This window comes from Notolabrus celidotus, chromosome 13, assembly GCF_009762535.1.
Source record: "Notolabrus celidotus isolate fNotCel1 chromosome 13, fNotCel1.pri, whole genome shotgun sequence".
NCBI classification, from domain to species: Eukaryota; Metazoa; Chordata; class Actinopteri; order Labriformes; family Labridae; genus Notolabrus; species Notolabrus celidotus.
In genome coordinates, this window is record NC_048284.1 from 13762664 (window position 1) to 13775216 (window position 12553).

General features: G+C 41.6%; 1 protein-coding gene across 2 annotated transcripts in view; it reads left to right on the forward strand.

Moving 5' to 3' along the window:
- Positions 1–12553, forward strand: part of wasf1 (WASP family member 1) — a 93100-nt gene that overhangs the window by 39574 nt on the left and 40973 nt on the right. For both annotated transcript variants that reach the window (XM_034699922.1, XM_034699923.1), the window contains one exon: positions 656–790. In XM_034699922.1, the coding sequence (XP_034555813.1) occupies positions 656–790 (135 nt within the window). The remainder of the gene's footprint in view (positions 1–655; positions 791–12553) is intronic.

Below are 12553 nucleotides of genomic sequence, written 5' to 3' on the forward strand. Positions count from 1 at the left end.
ATAAATTAAGTATTCCTGATTCTGATTCTGTGACCACTGTCATAGCCCGTATATGGAGAGAAGGTGGCTGTTAGAGAAAGGAAATTAGCCTACCATATATTCAAAATGTATTGCTGTCGAAGAAAGTTGAAGCCTCCCCTCTTTATTGAATCTTCATTGTTCATTTTTTTTCTAACGCTGGTATCACACGGCTCTCTGTTCAAACACCTCCAGCTCTCACATCTCTATCAGAGCAGTCAGCCCGGCTTCTCTTGAGATTTTCATTCACAGCTGCACTGCACAGCCTTTTCTAAAACTCTTCCTATCGGTAATTGCACGTCTTTAAAACTGATGCCTTAAACTGAAGAAGAAGAAGAGCGACTCTGCTTTGCTGTGATTGTGTCTGACACTGAGAGTGTTTTAGTTTACCTTCCTGTTAGGTGAAACTTACTGAAAACCCCAGGAGGCAGAAACTTTGAAGAAGTGTAATGAGCTGCAGGTATCATTATCGCTGCATATAGACTAGTTAATGGTTTTGAAATAAGCATAATTAGAATTTTCAGACTTTCTGTTTTAACACTTAATTGATTTTTTTAATTTGAGGAGGCCATTAGCATAAAAGAGCGTTGTCACAAACTCACTTTTCCTGTCTGTGTGTGTGTGTGCGTTCATGCAGGTAAATATGCAGAGGACCTGTTTGGAGAGCTCTTCAATGAGGCCCACACCTTCTCTTTCCGGGTCAACTCTCTGCAGGAGCGCGTGGACCGCCTCTCCATCAGCGTCACACAGCTTGACCCCAAAGAAGAGGAATGTGAGTACTCTTCACACACACAGACACACATGAGCACAAACAAAACCTCACTGTTGCTCTTTCTTTTCTCTTTCCTTCAGCTCAGCAGTGTCTCTTGTCTCTCTTACCCCACCAAATGTTGATATGCCTCTTAGAGCGTGCGTTTGTGTGTGTGTGTGTGTGTGTGTGTGTGTGTGTGTGTGTGTGTGTGTGTGTGTGTGTGTGTGTGTGTGTGTGTGTGTGTGTGTGTGTGTGTGTGTGTGTGTGTGTGTGTGTGTGTCTGTCAGCGTTTTGTCATCAAGCGCTCCTGTCTTCCCCTCTTCAGCGATAATGGCTGTTATTAAAGGAGCAGGCAGCAATGACGGTGTCATTTTCTTCCTCCAAAAAAGCACAAACCCCAGCCTCTTTTTGCCAGAGTTTACCTTTAAGCCGGATGCTTGCTTAGTCAAAATCAGACCTGTAGTCAAGCTGTGCTGATAATCTGTTGGACTGAGGTAAGCCAGGTTATCCTGAGTGAGGAGAGGAGAGGAAAGGAGAAGTGGGGGGGAGAGTTTGACAAAAGAGTTTGGTTAGAGGAGGCTGCAAAGTAAAAAGAGAGAATCACAGCGGTGTAATACCATGCTCGAAGGCACCGCATCGATTTCCCACAGGCCAGCGGTGTGTTTACGGCTTCACACAATGCTACTCTAACTGCTTCCTTGTCACTGACACGCAGACGGACGGAGGAATGCTCACCGAGTCGTGCTCGCCGCTTATGGCTCTTTATATGAATGCATGCGCAGACTCAAGCCGATGAATAGATTTTTTTGCAGAATCATGGGTTTGTGTTTTGTTGAGGAACACAGCGCTCCAGGTCCAGATTACTCACAGATTGCTCATCCTAATCTTTTCTTTTGGTTGCATCCTCCATTTTTTCCCCCTTTTAGAGGCTTTGCTCCTTTGAATTGCTTTTCAGCTTCTGCCTTCCCCCTGTTTTCTTCTCCTTTTTGTTCCCCTCTCTTGACACCCTTCCCTCTTTCCCTGTCCATATTCTCCAGCCATGCTAATTGAATTACAGTGTGTTAGATCTAATTGTGGAGGTCTGCTTTGCAGGGCGCCTCAGCCAGAGAGTCTATTTTATCCTGCTGAGGTTGAAGGTTAAACACACACTGACACATTCCTTTCACACACACAACTCACTTTCTTTTTGCACAGTACGATATAAATATTTATCTCTTTAGATACATATCTCTTGGTGACATCCGAGTAACAACAAAGCAGATCTCTGTCTTTCCAACATAAAGCATCATGTTCATATTCATGCGTCTGATCTGGTTTCAAGGGATTCCGTGTGTGCGTACTTGTGCATGCATCATGTGGTCTTTGCGTTTTATCTCCCTTCATAAATAAGCCTGACTGCCCCTCCACTTTTAGCCCGAGGTACTGGCTTGGGAGACAGTGGATAAGGATCAGCTCAGTTGCAGTTTAAGCGTACGGTGGGGGAGGAGGAGGACGGTAAGAAAGATGGAAGGATAGACGGATGGGACTATGAAACAGGGCACTGCAGCAAAAAGCAGCGGAGTGTAAAAGGATTGTACCGCAGAGTTTTCTGGGCCACGTTGAGAAAGCCTCCTCTGCAGGTTACACAGATTTCCGACTCAGTTCAACTCCTCCGCATGAATTTACAGCCAAATAAAGTTGTCTTTGAAATGGAAACCCTGGTGCTCCACTTCCCTTTCTGTTATTCATTGAAAAGGTGTAAAAATCAAACAATAGTGGGACAGTGGAGCCGTGCATTTTGAAGCAACTTCTCTGGATAAAAGTCAGGAAAAAGATGGTCAGCTGTTTGCTTCCAGTAATGTGGATTTAATTAGAATAGGGTTTGTGATTCACAGCAGAGTCATGTTTCTTTTAGTGATAGAGGGATTTTGCAGTTATAAATACAGCAGTATTTTAAACTCTGGGTTATATATATCAATATATTCAAAGACAGCTGTTTGATGTTTGATGTGCTGTTTTGCAGCTTTGTGAAACTGAATCCCAAACAAAAATAAAATCAGAGAGTCTTTGTTCAACTTTGTTTATCACAACTGAGTTTGACATCAAATGATGAGCACTAACCTGGATATAGGTGTTTAAATATAGTTTAAAACAGGGTCTGAACATGCTAATTCAACTGGCTAAATTGCATTTTAGCGTTGCTGTCTAGTGCTATCATTTTTAGTGTCTGACCCTAACCTTGACCATAACTGTTACAACACACCACAGGTACTAGAAATGCTGTCCTAGATTTGCATTCTCATCACTTCAGCCGCTCGCTCTGCAGACAGTTACCGATCAGATCTTTGGCTGTGCAGCTTTGACGGCTGGATGCTGACATAGCTGATCAATAACTGATAGAAACAATCAGTCATTCAGTTCTTGGTGGCTGAGCTAGTCCAAAACACTGTCGTCTTGGCTATGAATCCACCTTATACTGTACATGTAACATTTTTGTTAGAGACTGTAATGCACGGCGCTCTTAAGCACTTAAACTCCTGTATGAGATATAACCTGAAAAATCAATCTTTATTTATATAGCACCAAATCACAACAAATGTTATCCCTTAAAGCTGGGGTTGGTAGTCAGATTTAGATACACTTTTTGTTATACTGGTTAAAATGATCTTTATGTCCCGATGGCAATCAATACATAATGTATTCTTAAAAAAAGAGTGAAAAAAAGCTGCTATCTACAGCCGGAGTAAACCTGGGAAAACACAAAACAATCACCGTTTTTGGGGTCCAAAATTATGAAACCAATCAAATCTCGTCCTGCTGTTCTGCCCTCCCCCTGCGCCTACATTTCCCCGGCGTTCACTCCCCGTCCCCTGCCTCTGCTTCCCCTGACTCTATTTACTGCCCCTCTCGCTCGACCTTGGGCCTGTCCCCTCTGACCCGATGAGGTGCTTCGCTCAGGACTGTAGTCCGGATCAGAGTCTAAGAAGCTCTCACCACGTGGGCTCTGACAAGCAAAATAATTAATGACATTTAGTAAGTCTTACAGAAATTTACATTATAGCGTCTGTCTGGACGCTGTAGGGATGACGAGCCGATTTGTGAACACGTTGATCTTTACTAACCGGTCACTGTCGGCCGTGACCATGCCAACCAACAAAGCAACAATCAATGTTTGAATGAATGAAGAACTTCTCTTGTCTCTCCTCTCTCCAGCTCGCACACTCTACACCTCTCCTGATGCATTCACTAACTGTCAACACTGTAGGAATTAAGAACATCTACACTGAACAAACAGTAGAGCTGTTACAGTATTATATGTGCTATAACTTTTCTCCTGATATCATGTCACTGGTACAACTGGATAATGCTAGCATGACAGTTGTGAGTACTAACAGCAGCCATGTTTGTTTGTGTTTTTAACTTTCACTATGAGAATGTTTTGGTGAGGACCGGTTTTGTATCAGTTATGATCATATGGTCACAAATCGGTAGCGCTCGTGCATGTGAGCGGGGGGGGGGGCGTCGTTTTGGAGGAGCTCTGAGGGGAGGGGGGGGTAAGACAGAGTCTTGAGGAAATGCTACATTCAAATTCATGGTAGTTTTCCGTGACTACCAACCCTAGCTTTAATATAGCAGAGTATGGTCTAGAGCTGCTTTGTTTGTTATTAACAATCTGAAGCTCTGAGATCCACTTTGGTGTCTTTCAGCCTCTGTCTCTGGGCTAAACACCGCTCCTCTCTATTGATGCAGCTCTTATGCATTTGCCGATCATTGTAATGTGTTGAGACTTTTAATAATTTCTACTGAGTCACTTTTAGTCCATGCAGTGGTTACTGTAAACCATGACTCAGCTGAAGAGATGAGTCATGCTTAATGCACAGCGGTATTCGGCACATTTGCAACAGAAGTCATCATGCAGAGATTATGTGCATAGAATGATTTCACTTGAAATGCCAGCGTGTAATTTGAAACAGGAGCTTGATACTGTGAAGTGTTTGCCAAATGAACTTGGTGTTAGTTAATTATAACGTACATTAGTGTTCCGTCATTGTTCTAGATAAGAGTTCCTGTAAGTTAATGATATTTCATTCTGATTGCAGTTCCGGTAAAGATCAGTTGCAATGTTTGAATCCCTGTCCAGTACCTCCAGACCATCAGACAGTGATAGACCCAGTTATAGACTCACTGGATCCAGACTAAGCGTGTCGAGCCTGATGGAGTGAATTATGTTTTATCGCTCCGTGGCATAAGGACACAGGGTGTAAGATGATGGACGATATGACAGATGTGTAGCTGAAGGTTGCAGAGAGATGAAGAGACGGTCCAAGTGATGAATGCAGTGTCACTAGTGCTGCAGGGGCTGAGGTCAAGAGTGTTTGGCCACATGAATTTATACATGATAAACGAACAGTAAAGCACACACACACACCTCACATGCACCTTATCAACCCCAAAGCCTTGAAAGGTTATCATCCCTCTCTTTGTCCCTTTACCCCCTCCTCCCTTATCCCTGTCTTTGGCCCACTCCCTCCTCTCTGATTGATCTCTGCGCTCCCTCCATCTTTAGCGTGGATGCTATTTGTGTGCTGTCAGGCTCTCTCCCCCTCCTATCACTTGGAGCTAGCCAAACTAATGGCCTGTATCCCCTATTTAATGGCAGCGTTATATCACTGCATTGGCTGCAGGCCATTATGGAAGGCCACAAAGCCACCGCTGGTCCCTCTGGGCTCTAACTGTTTCTTTATATACTCTGTAGTCTCCCACTGCCTCCTTCTTTTTCCTGTTTGTCACCCTTTGTTTTGTTTTGATATTCCACCGCTGCTTTCTTCTTTCTCGTCTGTTACCAATTGCTTCTCGATGCCTCTCATGTGACATCTTGATCTTGTTGTATTTATATGTCTCTCTGTTTTGTTGGATTTTGTGTGATGCTATTTGTTAACCCTCCTTGACTCCTATTTTCTTTTATTCCCTCTAGTCATCTCTCTCAGTCGCACTTTGTTAAGGTCTGTTCAAATAAGGCAGACTGCTGATACACTTAGAAGAAGAGTAAGCTTACAAACCGACCAGGTGTAGTTTAATAACAAAAAAGGGCCACAATCTCTCCTCTGAAACTCTCCTACTTGGCGTCTTGTTTCCTCTGTGACTAGAAGGTCTGAATTGTGTTTTGGTAGGATGCTCAGTTTGCTTTTAGAATTAGAAATGATCAAATGAAAACACCTCAGACAGCAGAGAAGTGTGCTCGGAAGAGATCACGTTTTTGTGCTTTCTTTTCCCCGACCTGCAAAATGTAGTTACATCTTCAATTTCAGTAAAACCGAAGATGGAATTATTTTTAATCTCTCCAAACACAACTGAGGAATAAAAGTGTGTGTCCTTTAGGGCTACAGTGTGCACAATGAGAACAGATACAATGAAGGAAAAGTGCCATAAAACGTGCTCCTGTGTATCAAATTCAAGAGGAAATATCCATTTACACTTTGGTTTGGATTAACAGAGCTGAGGAGAGAACCAAAAGAAATTAAGAAAAAAAGCATCAATGGGTATTTCCAATGACCTTGTTTCAAACAAAGTGGTTAAAATGATTAATAAAAGCAGTTAAAATAGATAAAATATCTCAGCTTACTTAACTTCATTTCATAATACCATCATTTATTTGTTTACCTTTTTATTCTAGACCTTCATGTTACCTAAGTCGTATGGAGTCTGCAGGCCAAGACAGCAGCTTTAACCTTTCACACAAAGAACAAAAAAACACAGCAGAAATGACAATAAGAAATAAATGAGCTGTGTTCAGCAGACAGACATTTGCATTCACTGGTCAAATGAGAACACAGATGAGAAGGCCGTTAATGCAAGGTGGCCTTATAAAGACAGATGTACCAGTGTTCAATTATTTTTATAATAGCAAAACAAACCAGCTGTTTCATATGGATGTAATGATGTGTGGAGAATCACAAAGCACCATGGTACACTGACTCCAACATTTCAGTGAAGAAGAGAGTGATTTAAGAAGAATATCACTGTTTTCAATTACTGATAAAAGTACTGATTGTTGAATATGCCACTAGTACTGTACATTTTCTTGATCGAACTTAGCTTGAAAATTGTCTCTTCAGTATCTGTGGGTGTGCAAATCAACGTGCAATGTGTTTCTGTGCAGCTGCCATTGCTATTTGTCTTTTTTCATTTCATTTATTTATTTATTGAGTTGCACATTAATCAACATTAAAGCATTAAGCATGAATGTAAATGCACCGGACTTAGCACAGATGCTAAATTTCCCAAGGCAGGTACCTACACAACAAAGACACAGTAAGACTTTATAACCTGACAGCTACAAGTCACACGACAATTAAAAAACAAAACATAGGCAGACAAAATCAAGACTAACAGAACACAGGCAGACAATACCAAGACTAACAGAACACAGGCAGACAATACCAAGACTAACAGAACACAGGCAGACAATACCAAGACTAACAGAACACAGGCAGACAATATCAAGACTAACAGAACACAGGCAGACAATACCAAGACTAACAGAACACAGGCAGACAATACCAAGACTAACAGAACACAGGCAGACAATACCAAGACTAACAGAACACAGGCAGACAATATCAAGACTAACAGAACACAGGCAGACAATACCAAGACTAACAGAACACAGGCAGACAATACCAAGACTAACAGAACACAGGCAGACAATACCAAGACTAACAGAACACAGGCAGACAATATCAAGACTAACAGAACACAGGCAGACAATACCAAGACTAACAGAACACAGGCAGACAATACCAAGACTAACAGAACACAGGCAGACAATACCAAGACTAACAGAACACAGGCAGACAATACCAAGACTAACAGAACACAGGCAGACAATATCAAGACTAACAGAACACAGGCAGACAATATCAAGACTAACAGAACACAGGCAGACAATACCAAGACTAACAGAACACAGGCAGACAATACCAAGACTAACAGAACACAGGCAGACAATACCAAGACTAACAGAACACAGGCAGACAATATCAAGACTAACAGGCCACAGGCAGACAATACCAAGACTAACAGAACACAGGCAGACAATATCAAGACTAACAGAACACAGGCAGACAATACCAAGACTAACAGAACACAGGCAGACAATATCAAGACTAACAGAACACAGGCAGACAATACCAAGACTAACAGAACACAGGTAGACAATATCAAGACTAACAGAACACAGGCAGACAATACCAAGACTAACAGAACACAGGCAGACAATATCAAGACTAACAGAACACAGGCAGACAATATCAAGACTAACAGAACACAGGCAGACAATATCAAGACTAACAGAACACAGGCAGACAATACCAAGACTAACAGAACACAGGCAGACAATACCAAGACTAACAGAACACAGGCAGACAATATCAAGACTAACAGAACACAGGCAGACAATACCAAGACTAACAGAACACAGGCAGACAATACCAAGACTAACAGAACACAGGCAGACAATACCAAGACTAACAGAACACAGGCAGACAATATCAAGACTAACAAATCACACAGGCAGACAATATCAACACAACAACACGGTTAAAAAGTTAAAAAGATCAATGAACAGGCATCAGATTAAGGAACTGTATTTAGGTATGGGTACATGTCTGATTTTTTTTAACCAATGTTTGAGGTTTTTTTAAAGAGTGAGTAGTTGTCACGGTTTCTGATGTGTGATGGTAACTTGTTCCAGGAATGTGTTCCTCTTACAGATACCACCATCTGAATGAATTTAGTCCTCCGCCTAGGTACACTACATCCTCCTCTGTCTTCTCCATTTGGATTTGCGATTCTGTTAGCCACAGGTACAATCGTTGAGTTCAATCAATCAATCTTTATTTATAAAGCATCCAATCACAACAAATGTTATCTAAAGATGCTTTACAAGCAGAGCAGGTCTAGACTGTACTCTATGTTATATTATTAACAAAGACCCAACATTAAGACAGGATAAGATCAAGTCCCATCTTACAGACAGGACTCAGTCTGATCTCAACTTAATCCACCATGAGCAGAGCACTTGGTAGCATTTCATTTGATTTGACGTAAAAAATGAAATGGAAAAATCATACAAATCGCAATGACGGGCAGAACCCTCAAGCAGAACCAGACTCATGTTAGACAGCCATCTGCCTCAGCCTACAGTAACTTTGATTGTTGTGAGTAGAGATAGGCCAATTAATTTGAATAATCTGCATGGCTGATTAGTTAAAAAAAAATAAACAAATATTGCCCATTTATGAAAGGCAAAGAAACTTTAACAACAATTTGATATTAGCATTATTCTTTAAACACATGATTAAGATCTAAGGAGGAAGATAAGTGGCCCCACCAGCCTGGTCTGCACCCCTCTGTATCCCATTGAGCTCACAAACTCATGGCACCCAACCAATTTGCCTAAACTCACGTACCTCCAGCCTTATTGGTCACTTGTTTTTATCAATCCATACAGCTTCCCATGAAGGCATTTTGCTTGACAGTATACTATAGTTTCAAAGTTTGCATGATTATGCTGTAGAGAAGGAGAAAAGCTGTTGAGAAGGAGAGTATGTTGCTCTTGGATCAGCTTCTTGCAATACACAACGAAGAGAGGAAATCATTAACTGCATGTGTTAGTTGACTTTAAGTGGGTACACATGAACATGTTTCAATCATGTTAGGTCACATGCAGGGGGTGGTATCTTCCCTGGCGGTCATGTATATTACAATTCATTCTAATGGATTTGTGCCATCCACACCGCCCGACAAGAACTTGGTCTTCTTGCGTCTTTACATGTAATTTATATGCAATTCACTCAAGCAAATATTTATTTGCTTTGGTATGAACGTGGCATAAGAGTGTTTTTATGTTATTTTATGTCAGTTTCATATTTACATCATTTATGTCTCAACTTGAAAAAGAGAGAAACATAAATCTGGCATTTCCTTTTGGACATTCTGTCAAAGCCAACGAGCCATACCAATTTATCCATTTGGTTTCATTATATGAAATTAAAGAAATGCCTCTCTGACAGAAAACTTAATTCATGTCTTTAACTCTTATCGTGGACACAAACGTTTGCTAGCTCTTCCAAACCATTTGGCAAAGCAAAGTTACAGTGGTGTGTGGCTAAGTTTCTTCTCATAAAGACTCCAGTAATTATGTGGATGCAGAAAGTTATAATTTGTGGGGAGGACAGTTCATCCAGAAGCATTGTGGGTGATGACCGGTGAACATTTGTGAGACCACAGTGATGGAAGCAAACATCAGTCAAAGAAAAAACCCAAAAGATGACGGGCTGCTTCTAATCTATGTTTTTGCAAATACAATTTCCTTTTAAAAGTGGAGGATGAAATGTGAGTCACAACAACAATCACAACACCGGTGATTTGACAAAGTTTGTCAACGTAATAGGGAGAACGTTGAGGTTATAGAACTATAGAAAAGGACAAAATGAAAGAAAAGAGATCAATAATCGATCTGGTAGAAGGAGAGGGTGGAAGAGCTAGAGTATGAGAGGGGTTTGAATTGATTCAGGGCTGCAGGAGGGGAAATATAGGGCAACATTTGCATTGAAGTGCAACAGCAGAAAGAGAGAGAGAGCGACGTGTCTGCATGCTAAGAGACAGCCTGGTCTGTGCCTTTTCTTATCTCCAGTATGTCGGACTGCATCTCTATGAGGCTGGAAGAGGAGGGGGAAAATTTCATTTCCCTGAAACTTAAAGGGAAGCATAAGTAGTTGTTTGTGCTTGTGTGTGCCTGTGGCTGTGTGTGTATGTGTGTGTGTGACAACAACTCCTTCACCTCTCTTTGGTTGAGTGTTTTTCTAGTGAGATGCTATCTGTAGGAGGGAAAGATATGAGAGAGAGCGAGAGAGAGAGCGATAAACTCTCCTCCACTCGCTGACTGATAAGGAGCTTCACAGGCTGAGATCAGAGGCTGCTGCATCCTACACATACTCGCTGACACTAATACACACATACACACACACACACACACACACACACACACACACACACACACACACACACACACACACACACACACACACACGTGCAGCCTCTCACAAGCTCACTCATTCATTCACAAATGTAAACTCACATTTCTCTCATTAGTTGAATGTCTTCACTAAATGGGTGTAATTGGTAGTTCAGCGGAATAAGTGACATTTTGTAATTAGGGTGTAGAACATCATGTTACGATATCCATCTGCGTGTGTGTGTGAGTGATCCTTTGTGTGTGTGTGAGTGATCCTGTGTGTGTGTGTGTGAGTGATCCTGTGTGTGTGTGTGTGTGTGTGAGTGTGTGTGTCTGCCCACATTGATTAGTGCCTCTCTCGGTGCGCAGCGTTGCCTGGCAGAGGTTTACAGCCACCTCACTCTGCCTCAGATGCATCTTGACACACACTTATGCACTGCCTCTCTTGTTTGTTGCTTTTGCACGTACCTGTCACATCAAATGACAGCCCCCCTTCCTCCTGCCACCCCAAAATGCACCGGGGCAGCAGGACGCAGCGTTCTCGCTTACACCCAACACCAAATTTGTGACTCACCAGTCAGCCGATGGTGTTTTCTGGCTGTGTGAGGGTGTTTCAGGTGTAAAACAGTTCACTCTGAAGATTTATATCGTACATTTTGTAGGCACGTTGAAGGGCGAAGTGTGGATGTCAGCTCACCTGATCTTCATCCTGACCTTCTAGTGGACAGGAGGTGAGGCGAGGCGAGAAGTGAAATGCCCTAAAGGGATCCCCAAAGCACCACTTTAAAGTCCTTATCTTCTCTCGCACATCTTTATCACCAGCTACCCATAATCCTCAGCCACTTTTTTTCTTCTTTGATCTCACCAAACAGGAGATCTTTTTAACAACACCAGTCTTTTTGTATTTTTTTGTGACTTTCATCTCATTTATAAAGTGATTACACTTGAAAAGTTAATACACGTGGCGTCAGATAACTGCACAAGTTTTGAAGAAACCAGCAGGAAAACTCACTTAACAGACACAAGTTTAAAAGATAAAGAGTTTAATTACTGCCTAAATTTCCTTGTACAAAAAATAACATTTTACAGACCAACTTCCTGTTTCATCTCCAACTTCAGAAACTTAGAATTGTTGTGTGTATAGTTGTTTTTGAAATGAGAGGGGATTACCAACTCTTTGTAGTTTTAGATTAAAGCTACAGTAAGCAATTTTAAGATTGTGTAGTTTCTTGACATAAAATCTCATCTGGTATCTTTTTAGTTTTTTTCTAGGGATTTTCCCAGTATTCATTTAAAAAGAAATATCCAAATTGAAAATGTTATATATTTAAGTGTCATAAAATGCAAGCTTAAATATCTTAAGTGATTTACAATTTTAGTTCAGTCAGATAACTCACATTTACTGAAGATAAAGTTTATTGCAGCATACAGTGTTGTGTTTGGCGTATGGGCTCCGAACCTCATTCCTCCTCGTAGATTATTTAAATGCAGACATTAAGGGGTAATGAGATAGGACTTACCGTCCTCGGAGCCCGCAGGTGGATGCTGGGGAAGAGGTGGGTATGAAGTTTGCACACAGCACTGAGCAGGACAGCAGGAGAACTTGCAAAGCAGAGGCAGAGACAGGGAGACTTGCATCTTAAATAGACCGCCAAAAGAGAGGATGTTGAGATCAGCTGATAGAGGATGATGACGTGTCAGCATGAATGAGCGCAGCTCGAGTTGTCTGCCTGAACTAGCTTGCAGGCGGCGCTCCATTTTTGATAACTATGATCTGCAGCTTACCG